The sequence below is a fragment of the Heptranchias perlo genome, chromosome 3, assembly GCF_035084215.1.
Source record: "Heptranchias perlo isolate sHepPer1 chromosome 3, sHepPer1.hap1, whole genome shotgun sequence".
Taxonomy (NCBI): Eukaryota; Metazoa; Chordata; class Chondrichthyes; order Hexanchiformes; family Hexanchidae; genus Heptranchias; species Heptranchias perlo.
Window position 1 is genome coordinate 101713142 of NC_090327.1, and position 14198 is coordinate 101727339.

General features: G+C 42.7%; 1 protein-coding gene across 1 annotated transcript; it reads right to left on the bottom strand.

The window, feature by feature from the left end:
• Positions 1-315: 315 nt before the first annotated feature.
• On the bottom strand, positions 316-13311 carry LOC137306973 (serine/threonine-protein kinase DCLK3-like). Its single transcript, XM_067976341.1, has 4 exons — positions 11574-13311; positions 6936-7068; positions 4144-4311; positions 316-1766 (listed from the first exon to the last, which is right to left on the bottom strand). The coding sequence occupies exons 1-4, from the start codon at positions 13221-13223 to the stop codon at positions 1570-1572; spliced, it is 2148 nt and encodes a 715-aa protein (XP_067832442.1). The 5' UTR covers positions 13224-13311; the 3' UTR covers positions 316-1569.
• Positions 13312-14198: the final 887 nt, after the last annotated feature.

Sequence of the window (14198 nt, forward strand, 5' to 3'; positions counted from 1 at the left end):
TCAAACATTTATTGTGTCAGGGCAGATAAGTCTGGAAAGGTCTGTCAAAGCAGCACTCGATCAAAGACAGCAAGAATTTTCAAGCCCAAAGCAAAATAACAGGATAGTAACAGAGTGCAATGTGTGATAATTAATTAACTCAATTTTTAAAAATGGGATCAACCCAAAACTCTGGGGCACACCCAGATCAGCTGAACAGCCAAAGGAGAGAATACATTAGTTTAGTAAAGTATTAAATCAATAATGGTTACAATTAGCAAATCAAAAGCTTTCTAGGTAGTCCATTTTATTTTTTATTATGAAAAGGACAAGAAAACATGTTTATCTTCAAACAAATCCACACTCTAGTCATCATCAATGATCTGAAATGAAGTATCTGCAGAATCAAAACACAATGTACAGTGATCATGATGAAGGTGGTACTCAACTATCTACTATCCCATCCCTCTGAGTACTTCCAGATTAGCTTACATGGTCTAATAGAATCTAACCTGAAGTAAACTTACAGTAGCTGCTTGAGTCAAGTAAACCCTGACAACAAACATAAATCAGTTCCTCAATACAATGTAAGTGTTACTTGTGCCTGTTCAACCAATTGCTGTTGTCAGTATAGATATGTATAAAAACTCTTAACAGTTTAGACACTGCAGGCAGGCTGCACTATTTGTTTATATTAAAGTACAGATTTTGATGAGTTAAAACACTGTACATTGAATGCTTTGGCCGGAATTTTCCAGTCCTCTTTGATTCGGGGGCATCTCTGGTGGGGCAGGACATCCCCCTCCCACGGAGATGCCCCACTGACCCCAGCCTAATTTGGGTTATTAGCATATGGAAGGCCTTTGCTGGGGAGTCAGGCTGAAAGGGAGGCAGAGTTGTGACAAGGCCAGCCTCAGGGGAGGGGGGAGGGAGGGCACCACAGCATCAGGATTCCAGCAGCCTCTTAGCTGCTAGTAAAAAAGCAAAAAAAAATTTTAAGAATAAAAAAGTTCCATTCATTTTGCCCTGAATAGGTCTAGGGCTTCTCAAAAATTGGTTCTTGCCTCTCCCAGGAGATTGCGTGGCTGCTGGTGGGTGGGGAGTATTGGGGTTCATGATGCTTAATCGCAACATGGCAGTGTGGGACTGGATGGACCAGCTGGTCTTTAACAGTCCGTTATTTTCATATGTTCCTAAATGCCCTGAAATATAACAGAGGCCGCACTTCCCTAATTTAAATATTCTTAAAATGCTTCCTCCAGCATATGGTTGGGTCCATTTTACATCACTGGGGGTGGGGGGAGAAGCAAGTTTCAACCCACGCCTGCCCCAGATCCACTGGGACATCGGCAGTGAGTGGGTAAGTGATCTACCCTCCTACCACTATTAACAATGTTAATTACAACTGTATATTAAAAACAGCATTATCACAAATCACATCAAAAACGGGTTAGATGTTTTTCACATCTAGCGTCTATTTTTTCTGGCTACTCCAGATACGTTCATTTACAAATGCTGGAAAATCCAATGCCTATAGCCATTTGTGACTTTATTAGAGGCTGGGCGTTTCAGTGTCCAAGTGCTGGCTCACTACGTTGCAGAGTTCAGAATCTCCTGACGACGGCAGCTCCTGAAATGTTGCTCGATGTTCATACTTACTTCTCTCTGTAAGTTGCGAGTATTCCCTTTGCCAGCTGACCAGATCCAAGAATGCCGGAGGACTTGCTGCGCGGTGTACCGATTTCTGGGGTTCACCACCAGCAGCTTGCTAATAAGATCCTTGGCACCTGAGCAAAGCAGACCAGGAAACAGTCATCCAAATCGTGCCACCTATCGCTGAAGCACTAGCACATCACCAACTGCAACAAGAGGACAATTATGGAAGGTAATTTTTCCAGTTGCGGACTCCCAAAGTGGAGTCCTGCCTGGAGCACATATCGGGTAATCACGCATGCTAAGCCAACGTTTTCCATCTTTTAATGTATTTGCTACATATAACTAGTAGCAGCAGATAGGTACCCTGCATTTAAAAGTTTCCCTCATTACACAGCTGCACATGGAGGCGGGCCAGCACTGTCCGCACGTGGCAGCTCACAGATGGAACTCTGGTGACTTTTTTGTAATGAGGGGGTGACCATACAGTAAACTCAAATTATCTGGTCTATACTGACCTGGGGCTGGAATTTCTACAACATACAAAGGAAATAAAAGTCACGTTGGAGGTGGACAAGAACTGACATAGAAAGCTTGGTTTTATTATTAAGGGGTAAAAAACATATGCAATGCTATCCAATAAGCAACTGATATTCTCGCCTCTGAGTCAGAAGGATGAGAGTTCAAGTTCCACTCCAGGCCTTCAGTTTACCGACACTTCGGTGCAGTACCTCAGAACGAAGGGAGTGCTGCATTGCTGGAGATATTAAATTAAGGTCCTGCTGGCAGATTTAGGTGGACATAAAAGATCCGATGCCACTAATTGAAGAAAAGCATTTGGTTTATTTGATATTTGTGGGATGTTGTTGTGCACAAATTGGCTCTGTGTTTGAATTACTTTTGAAGTGTGGTCAATGGTTATGTCAACACTGCATATCACTCTGAGGGTGTCATAAAATGTGCCACTTAAATGCAAGTATTTCCTTTTTTCTATCTGGCTGAGCCATACAGACCACAAAAGGTCCATGTTCGTTCCCTTAACTGAGCCGAGTTGAGGTGACAGTAGGGCTTTACAATTGGCCTCAGCACCTCTGGGCTTGGAGGGATGGGGGAAGAGTATATGGAAGTGTGAGTTCTTACTCCTGATCACTATCCCGTGACCCTGATGGAAGAGTGGGTTGGCGGACCTTCGGTTAGGTGGGCTGGGTTTGAGGCTCCCCTCCTCCATACCCAGTTGACCAGCCCGCTGACACTTGCTGTCAAGTTCCACACATGAACAAATGCCCATTTGGGCGAGGCACCAGAGGTGCCAGGTGCCTTTGGAACTCCATCCCAGGAAGGAGTCAAAGCCTTAGGAAGGGAGAAAAAAAACCCAAAAGTATTAGTGAAAGGGCCCCCAAGCCCTGGGAATCCAGTCCTTGAAGCCAAGGCAATTCAGTGACATTTGTGTTGACTTTTCTTATTCTCCGGTTCGTTCCATTTGTATTCTGTGGGCCTCAAAGAAAGAAAAAGAACTTGCATTTATATAGCACCTTTCATGACTTCAGGACGCCCCAAAGCGCTTCACAGCCAACAGAGTGCTTTTGAAGCATAGTCACTGTTGTTATTTATGCAAACTTGGCAGCCAATTTGTGCACAGCAAGGTCGCACAAACTGCAGTAAGATAAATGACTAGATAATCTGTTTTAGTGATGTTGATTGAGGGATAAATATTGGCCAACTTGGAGAAAATCCCTGCTCTTCTTCAAATAGTTCCATTGGGATCTTTTAAGTCCACCTGAGAGGGCAGAAGGGGCCACAGTCTAACGCCTCATTGAAAAGATGGCACCTCTGACAGTGCAGCACTCCCTCAGTACTACACTGAGTCAGCTTAGATTATGTGCTCAAGTATCTGGAGTGGGGATTGAACCCACAACCTTGTGACTGTGACCCACAACCAACCTACTGAGCCAAGGCTGACACCTTAAGGTTTGAAAAGAGCTGTTTTTCCAAAATCAAAACACCTGTTACTATCACAAAGTGGAGATATATGCAAATGGGAACAGGATTTAAACATTATGGGAGTAAAATTCAACATAGGCAGGAGTGTAAAACTTGGCTTCAGTGGTAAGTAAATTCGGGTGGGGTGTACAATGGGTGGCTGATCCACTGCTGCCTGTTTCGCGCCCCCGCCAATATTGAATTTCATCCCCTATATGTTGCTCCTGAGGGTCCATGATACTCACCTACTCAACACACAAAGCTTATGCCTCCCTGCCGCAGTGGAACGGAATTCCACATCTTCTGCTGAGGAAGTGTAAAGAATTAAACTCCAACATTTTCTCACACAGCTAAGTGCAGCGATAATACTGCTATTCCCGCACATTTTGCTGGTGTAAAACGAAAAGCTCTCAGAGATAGTAATCAGAAAAATTAATATAAAAGCTCCAAAGAAGTGCAGACAATTTTGGTCAACTCATCATTCAGCTGATTACACTGACTAGCCACAGCTTGGAATAAAATAATGCTCACCATCAGAAATATTGTTCCAATATGGAGAGAGGAATTCATATTCTCCAAGTTGGATGATTTCAAATAACTCCTCTTGGTCTCGCTCCAGACTGCGAAATGGAGGAAAGCCGCATAGCAGGATGTACAGGATCACACCGGTAGCCCACATATCCACCTCTAACCCATAGCCTATCAAAAGAATAAGACCCAGTGTTAAAGTCAGTGCAGACTGGCATTGCTCATTCCACGACAGCTACACAGATACTAACAGTTGAGTCACTATAGCCGTAATCTATTGACCTGAGCATCAAAGAGTCACAAAAAGGAGAGGGGGAAGGGAAAGAGCTCCTCAGTTTGCTATTTGTAATGTAATGGTAAATGTGTGTAATCAGAACACTTGCTACAAATGTGGGGAGGGTAAGTTTAACTTACTGCCACAAAATAACATCAGTATCTTAAAATTATAGCCTTGAGTAAAGTTATGTACATCAAAAAAGGTATATAAATGGTTAAATGTACATACTGGTGAAAGGCCAACATTTCATTAGCCTTTTTGATTACTTGTTGTACCTGTGTACGAGCTTTTAGTGATCCAGCAGCACAAATCACTAAACGACAGTGCACAGGTACAAAAAGTAATCAAAAAGGCTAAAGGAATATTGGCCCAAGGGGGCTGGATTACAAAGGGATGAAAGTTATGCTTTAGTTGTATAGAGCCTTGGTCAGACCCCACCTGCAATAATACGTTCCGTTTTGAGCACCGCACCTCAGAAAAGATATACTGGCCTTGGAGGAGGTATAGCCCAGATTCACCAGAATGCTACCAGGGCTTAAAGGGTTAAATTATTCTGACAGGTTGCATAAACTTGGCTTGTATTCCCTTGGGATTTGAAGATTGAGGGGCGATTTAATTAAGGTCTTTAAAATGATAAAAAGGATTTGATAGAGTAGATACAGAAAAACTGTTCCCTCTGGTGGGGGAACCCAGAACAAGTGGGCATAACCTTAAAATTAGAGCTAGACCATTTAGCAGTGAAATCAGGAAGCACTTCTTCAAGCAAAGGGTAGTGGAAATCTGGAACACCCTCCCCCAAAAGGCTGTAGATGCTGGGTCAATTGAAATTCTTAAGACTGAGATCGCGAGATTTTCGTTGGTAAGGGTATTAAGGGACATGGGTCAAATGGAGTTGAGGTACAGATCAGCCATAATAGAATAGTGGAACAGGCTCGAGGGATTGAATGGCCCACTCCTGTTCTTATACATGAACATTACACATGCTGGACAGAGGTTAGACATGACATAATCAGTGTGGGAAGGATAAAGTGATATGGGACCAGGGCGGACACGTGGGATTCAGACTTCTGCTCGTGTTGGGGGTAAACACCAACTTGGACTGGTTGGCCAAGCAGTCTGTTTCCATGTTGTAATTTCTATGTAATTTAGAGCTCGCTGTAATGCAAGTGTTTCTTGGGAGAAGGGGAACAATTTGGGGTGAAATATAGCACAGCAGTATGGAGCACTAACGAACTATAAACTGGAAAGATACTAGATAATGTAACATCAGAGACTCCCCAATCACAGGCGTGTCTGAGGAAGGGAGAACTGGGAGAGATATTTTTGGATTGCAAATATTTTCTCCAACAGCCTCAGAATAGAACAATCTTAAATTTGATGCCCACTGACATTGCTCATTGAAGGTGATGCTTAACGGCACCAATTGGTTGGGAATAAGGAAATGATTAAAAATTATTCTCGCACACACAGACAGACCTCCTGATTTTCAGTTTTAAATTTTCCTAAGTTTGAGTCAAGTACGTTTTTGTCTCAGGCCAAAAGCAAAACAAATTGTTTGCAACTGGAAAACTTCTGGGTTTAACCGGGAAGTCACAGAAAGGCAAAAACACATAGTGCCCTCAACAAGACTGTGCGTGATAAACTGAGTCAGTGAGCAACAACCTGTCTGATGTAAACAGAGGGGACATGCCACTTGGTGCGTGATTCGAGTCACCTTACTTGTTTATGTTAAGGCTGAGTTGGTCGTTGTTCTACCTTAATAGTTTTGTTCGGCTTGAAGGCATTTAGGTTTTGAGTCAGATTGAACCGGATTCTGGAATTGATCTTTTTGATGGTAACTAGCAAGTGAAACCCTAAAATATGCAAGCATACGAGTCCAGAGATATAATGCTGCATTAAGGGGTATATTTTACGATGTAGCGCTCCTGTTGTGATGGGAGCCCAGATTGGGAATTTGGACGGCGAGCTGAGAGTTCCCAATTCACAGTCCGCACCGTTCTCTGTTGGTTAATTGCGGGCACGTTGACCTCTGTGCCCCATACGAGGCCCTGGTGCAGGAATCTCTGCACCAGAAATCCTACCTCATAAAATCTGCCTCCGCATTTCTAAAACCATGAGGTGGATTTTAACTCGCAGTAGGTTTCCGGTGGTACAGTACATTGGCAAGTTAATTTCCCGCCCATGACAGTGAAGCCACAGCAATTTTAACTGCCAGGCCTCATTAATATACCACAGATTGACTCCCTACCTGGAATGGGCCGGCCTACGGAAAATTGGATAGTTCTTGGCTGCCCGTCAACGCTCAGGTTAGTGTAGGCATGGGGTTTCTGGGGACATCTGTGGTAGGAGGAGGGGGAAAAGAGTCCGGGTCTGAGGAGGCCTAAACCTTCCTTGGGGGGCGCAGAGTTACTGGTGGATGATCGGGATAGTGATTAACGGGATTACAGATCATAATTAAGAAGTCTACAGTATTTTCATTCCTCACGGAAGGATAAGATTTTCTTCTACTTTTTAATACCTGTCTCAGAGAGGATTTCAGGAGCCACATATGTCGGTGTCCCACATACAGTAAATATGGGCTCGGTCACTTTCAGGGCGAGGCCAAAATCGGCTAGTTTTAATACTGCACTTCCATCGGCTTTGTGCTGAACCTACAGTTGGAAAACAAACGCAGCAAAACCGTGAAAATAACACACACTCATCACAGTAAATATTGTGCTGTTCAATGTAAGGGTGGTTGGTGCTGGGGAATGGAACACTTTCCATTTCAGGCAGCACTACCAGGTCAGAGAGTATACCTGGATGCAGAGTAAAGCTCCCTCCACATTGTGGCAATGTGCCACGGCTCCTACTGTACTAGTGTGATATTTTCCATTTCCTTCACCAGCCATCCTGTGGCTTCTTTAGGAGAGATTACTGATTTTGTGCCAAAATTAGGGACACTCTTATGTTGTGGGGCCTTTCCCATTAGGAACTGGACTGAGGTTACCCAATCTCATTTCATGTAGAGCCTGTAAAACTACTAGAAAGAGGAGACTTTCATCCCATCAGTCTAGGCTGGATCTGAACCTAGGCACCAGAAGTGAAAGGCCCACTGCACCATCTAGTCTCTCAGCACTTTTTTTTTTAAAAACTGCTCGTTTTTGAAAATGTTTACACCATAACGAATACAACCTTATGGGATAAATTTTACAAATTAGCAGAGCTTCGCACAACGGGAGCACAGACCAGAAATCCAGATGTTCTGACCACTGCCCTTGAATTCCTAGTATGCACAGCTGCATTGGGAATTGTAAAATGTACCCCATAAGAGCCGGGGACAAACCAACTCACAGAAGCTGAACAAGCACCAAACAAAGGAGGTTCCAAACCAAGATCCCAGAAGGCCTCCAGGAGAGGGAGAGAGAGAGAAACAAAAAGATTAAAGCAGTAAAGGCCACAAATATCAGAACAAGGGCAGAGGATCGCCCCAGACAGGGCAAGATGCAGAACACCCAACAACTCCAGCCTCAAGCAATCCAATTATGGAAATCCCTGGGGAGTTAATCGGGAGCTCCGCGGTCAAGCAGTGTCAAGTTGCATTCATTGCATAACAGTGCAGGGGAAGTTAGCACTATTGCCAGTGTCATCTTTGTGATTGTTTTATCTCTGCTGGGAGAGGGAGAAAATGGGCACGCAGCACTTGATGACTCAGTTCAGGGGGGTAATTTTGATTTTGTGTGATAGTAATAGCAATTCGGCAGTCCATCTTACATCTCTCCCGATTTTTATTTCCATAGTTTTACACTATCACACAAAGTCAAAATTACCCTCTGTGAGTAAGTACACTACCTGGTGTGCCACTAAGCCATACAGACCAGGAGGGCCATAGATTCAATCCATTTTCTGTGCTGATTTTGCTGTGTTTATCCACAGCACTACAATTGGACTCTCAGTGTCTCTCAATAGAGGAAAATGGCAAAGATTCTTGCCACTGATCACTAATCAGAAATGAATATGTAGATGGTGGACGAGAACAGCTTTGAACCCAGTTATTATCCAGGCGAACACACAGCTACATCAACAAGGAATGAGAAGGCTGCTGCTGTTGCCCATGGTTACCCCTGCACGTGTTCCCACTTTCGACAGCGCAGTATTAAATCAGATGGGGGAGGGGTAAAGAGGGATAAGGCTTTAGGTATAGTTAAGCACAGCTTGGAGTGTAATCAAGTGGGGGGGGGGGGAAAAATCAGATAGGGGGTCCAGGGAAAGAAAAATATAAAGTGATAAAACAATCTACGATGCATCTGGCAATGATTATACTGCTCCATTATCTCCCTGACCCAAGTATCTGAGGTGATCCATCTTCATGGTGTCACATGATGTTGCCTGCATCCCTCCTCTTCCCCCGGCCTAATAGAGCATTTAGATTTCCGCCCACTCCTCCAAATCCTCCCCAATCCCAATCCATTTTCCTGAGTCTACACGAAAGATGCGCACCTGGCAACATTTCCACCATCAATAGGGAGCCCAGCGGTGCTGGCAAGGGCCTGCATATAGATAACTAATTCCCTGGTATACTGCTTTATGGACTTGACAGGAGTTCTAAAAGGACCATTGACAAATATCCTACATGAGCACTTGAACAGGGTGACTCATATTGTGAGGGTGCAATCTAGCTTCTAGAAACATGATTCACATATCCTTGAGGATTCACTATCTTCTCTCATAGACCTCTTAATTTAATTGTTAAAGAGCCTTTTACAACTAATGAGCTTGGTCTGCAGGTTCATGAGGAGACTAAAGATACACAGCCAAGGATAAAAAGTTAATCATGACCTTACAGACCTCCAAATTAGATCCAAGATGACCAATGTGGTCTTTGAGGTTTTCCTCCAAAGATAGAAGTGGGTCTTTAGCAGGTACATGGAGAGCCAGACAGATTATGAGAACTCTTCTGGGCCAAAATCCTCCAAGTTGATATGGTGGCAGGCGTCTTTCATCTGCAGAGCTCCCTATGTAAAGACCCTATTGTCCCACGAGTATAATGGCTCTATTCTAGCCTAGGATAGAAGTTTCTACTCTGAGGGGTGCTTATCAGTCATAGGTTGTTCTTGGTTAAGGCTGTGCCTCACTCCTGTACTAGTGGTCCACAAAGAAGCTCCCTGTGCAAACTGTGCTTAAGTAGGAGGGCCACCTTTGAGTTGAAGGGAATGAATGTCCCAGCTCAAGTCTAAAACGACTTGGGTATCAAAGATAGGTCCTCCTCCTACTTCGTCATTAGATTGGGGAAACTAAACTCCATCACCTCATGCAGGATGGGTGGGGTGCCTTGGGGTTAATTTTAAATTTTGGCGATCGTGTAAAACGGCATATTGGATTGGTCGCCCAATGTATACTCCACCCGAGTTTCTTTTCCATTTGAGGTTTTACACCATCGTCAAAAGTTAAAATTACTCCCCCCATGACTCTTTAGTCAGTGAAGCCTTAAGAATTATATGGACAACAATGGTTGGAAGTCAATGACCGTACTCGAATAGCGTCATGGGCCAACGTATATCACTGAGAGCTAAACTGCAGGAAAAGTCATCAAATTCTAATCCAGTTTCTGGAGCAGAAAGAAATACAATAATATCCCACAAGTGAAAAATACAATAATATCCCACTGTGAGCCCTAGGAATAGGGGAACTAGGGTCGGAACTAAAGACTCTTATACTTGTAATAATCTCCATTAAAATAAGATTTTAAAAGTTAATAAAGAACTTAAAATGTATTGAACAAATTGTTCACTCATCCACTGATAAACATAATACATACCAGAACCACAGATTCTCGCAAACCATGAGGACAACTTTTAGAAATCACTATGAATTCATCGCTCACGGTTTTACAAAGGTTTCCTCAGTTCTGAAATAAAATGTAAATTCCACTGGTCCCCATTCTATATTCTGATCAAGAATTGATGAAGATATCCTAATATTCATGATTAATAAATGAAATCGAGGTACAGGTTGAAAAAAATTCAAATCCTCTCTTTATAAAATAAACATCTGAAAAGTTATCTAGGTGATATTTAGATTACTGTCTGGTATATCTCATTCTTTGAATGTTGTTCATTTTCCATATACCAATCGACTGGCCCAATAGTCAATCGTGGGACATGGAGAGGTAAATTTTCCTCGATTTCAATGGGATGTACATTGGATGGGTTCTCGATCTGCTCCACTGATGCGGTGAAGACAAAAATTTACCCTAGATTAAATTTTAGAGTTTAGTGTTCCTGCCGTAGAGCTTTACACAACAGGAGTGCATATTGGAAATTTTCTGTGCACCCTATTCACAGCTTCATCATTTTGTGTCATCTAATTTTAATTGATGGAAAACCGTTCATACGCCAAATCGGATGTGTGCCTGAATTCCCAATATACAATCCCACCATAAGAAGCTCTAAGCCCTAAAATTTAAGCTAAGGTTTCAAAGTGGTAGGCTTTGTAATCCATTATATGAAATAAGCCGATACGCTGGAAAGCCTCATGTCATTTTGCTCTTGGTTTATTATATGATCAGATGGGTACCTTGTAATTCATGCCCAGCCATCCACTGTCTTCATTAAATCTCCAAGCTATCCAAACCAAAGAAATGAGCAGAAAGGCTGGAGCTGGTGATGGATAAACTACATTTAAAGAGTGAGGGAGATCATACTAAACTTCTTTATTCATTCACTCATCCTCCAAGTATCAATGGATGTTATTACAGCGGTGCTCAAAATACTATGTGGCCAAAACTATGATTTTCTCTCAACAACAACTTGCATTTATATAGTGCCTTTAAACTTAGTAAAACGTCCCAAGGCGTTATCAGACAAAATTTGACCCAGAGCCACATAAGAAGATATTAGGACAGGTAATCAAAAGCTTGGTCAAAGAGGTAAGTTTTATGGAGCGTCTTAAAGGAGAAGAGAGAAGTGGAGAGGCAGAGAGATTTGAGGTGGAAATTCTAGAGTTTAGGCCGAGACAGTTTAAGGCAAGGCTGCCAATGGTGGGGTGAAGGAAATTGAGGATTCAACACTGTTGAAATCATTGGTTTGTGAAGGTTAAATAAATAAGGAAGAATGCAACATTAAGAGTAGGTTTATTCCCCAATGTATACACCTATCGGGGTATTGTTAGTACTTACAAGAAGATTTTCTGGTTTCAAATCTCTGTGTACAATGTTCTTGCTGTGGATGTATGCTAATGCATCGCAAAGGTTGTCCATCATAAGTGAAGCATTGTATTCTGTAAATTTAACACTTTCTGTAATTGCATCAAATAGGTCTCCTCCATGAATGTACTCCATAATGAGGTATATCGCACCCTCAGTCTCAAACTCCTCAATGAACCTCACAATATTAGGATGAGAAAGGCTCCTTACAATTGCAATCTCATTTTCAATCATAATCTCTTTTCCTTTTAACTTGAATTTATCAATGATTTTCACTGCATATTCGTATTCTGTATTCTTAAGCCTGCATTCTTTTACTAAAGCAAAGTTACCATCTCCGATAGTTCTGCCAATTTCATAATAACGCTCAATTTCTCTTTGAGGTTTTGATCGTTGTGGTCTTGATACAAGTACCTCTGTTTTTCCAGTGTGAATGCTATTGTCTTTTCTGATTACAGGTTGTTTCATTCTAATAGTTTTCACAGGTTGCTTTTGAGTTTCTTTGTCTTCTTTATCTCCCCGTATTTGTTCTTCCTCATTCCTTGACTTTTCATGACTACAGCAGCATTTTCTTGTATTCTCTTGCCTTGCATTTTTACAGACTTCATCTCCTATACTATGCAGTTTATCTTCTGCATCCCATTGGTGGTCCTCTATTTGTCCTTGTCGTCTTTCAGGCTCCACTTTCTCCCATCTGTCTATTTCTTCTTCCTCTTTAATTTTCTTCTGTCCCCTCCTTATATTCTTCAGTGGCTGCTCTCCTTCAGTATCGCATATATTTTCTTTCCATCTACTTCTGTTTCTTGCTTCCTCTCTCCTTTCTATTTCTTTAACCTCATATTGCATTTTTTGTTCACCAGTGATCTCTTTTCTATCTTCTTCCCATTCAGGTCCTCCTATCTGAAACATCATGATTTCTTTTGTTCTTTTACATTCACTTTCACATGTTCCTGCATCCTTTTCAATTTCTCTTTTCTCCTCTTTTTGTTTGTGCTTCTTCTCCTTTTTGTTGATTTGGCACTTCTCCATTTCTTCTTTGTCCCCGTCAAAGCTTCTATGCTTCTTCTGCTGCCGTGCTTTCTCAGCCAGCTCTCTGCGCTCTCTTTCCCACCTCTCCTGTTCCCATTTCCGAGCCTTCTCTCTTTCCTGTTGTCCCACTCTGGCTCTGACTTCTTCCATTTTTTTGGCAATTTGTCTTTCAGATGGGGCAGCCTCATTATGCTTGGGCAGCTCAGTACGATCAAACTTGGCCGTAGCCTTTAATCCCTTATCATTGTATCTATGGTAAGGTTTCTCAGACAGACACCAGTGTCGCTGGATCAAGCTTCGGGCACAAGGACCATTGGGATAGAGTTCTCTCAAGGCTTTCTGTACATCAGTTATAGTTAGCTGCTCTCTCCCAGCAGCAATAAACACATCATCTCCTCTGTAGAAGTCAGAAACACTTCTCACTTCTTTCCCTTTCAAAGTGTAGAGTTTCTTCACACATTCATTTTTGCCATGGAGATGACCCAAAGCTTCTGCGATATCACCAACAAGTTGCTCGAACGTCTGTGTGCAACGTCTGTTCAAAAGAATGGTCACCTTCTTGTGCGGATGCCCTCCTGCTTTTATCACCGTCATTATCCTAGGCTTTGCAGGACTGATCTCTGAATGGACAACATGACAGCAGCTCCTTTTATCAGTGAGTCTATTGGAACTGTCTGCTCCTGGCAATGACTTTCCAAAAGTGCCTCGTCCTATGGGTGGATATGTGGCCTGCAGGTTATGTTCCTGGGGCTCACTGTTTAAGTCGTGAAATGAAGCTTGTTTGTCTGAAAAAAAAATTAAGCAATTTAATCTGTGAAGTATTGCACTAACTGTTTTCAAAAATTAAAATCAGAAAAACTCCTACAGATTAACACTTCCCAGCAAGATTGCCCGCAATGTAAGTGAACTAAAGGGAGCTGAACAGATAACTATAATATTCCTTTGTATGGTGTTAAGGGACTGGGAAAGGAGGGCGATTCCACACGTTGGTTATTTAAGGTTTTAATACATCTATGTGTCATCAAATGCGATGAATATATGAACCTTCCTCTCAGCATGTCACGCTGCCCAACATCCATTAACTTTAACAAACTGTTCTGAACCTTAAGCCTGGAATCAGCCTCTTGACTCTATCAGAAGAAACTTTGCAACAATGCAGCAGGTGTTAGTTGTCTGTGGTGCTGATCAGGCAGGCGGTGGGCTGCATCTGCACCGTATGCCCAATGACATCAGTGGGAGTTCGTGACTGGGTCTCATCTAAACAATGGAGGAGAGATGCCAGCATTAATCGTGCCATTTATAACCAGCCCGCTGCTTGGGTGAGCAAGAAATCGGTGGACCCACAGCTCTTAAAGGGGAGGGAAAGTTTTCAGTGGTGGTGAGTGAACAGCGCATCACTCAGGCAGCACGAAAAATGACGGCGGCCAGCAGGCTCCAATTATCAGATACTGTCATGGAAGTCCTCATGGAGCAAGCGAAGACCAGGAAGGAAGTCCTGTTTCCTTTGGATGGGCAACGGGTGCACTGGCCAGTTAGCCAGCATTAGTGGAGAAAGGTGGCTGGACAGGT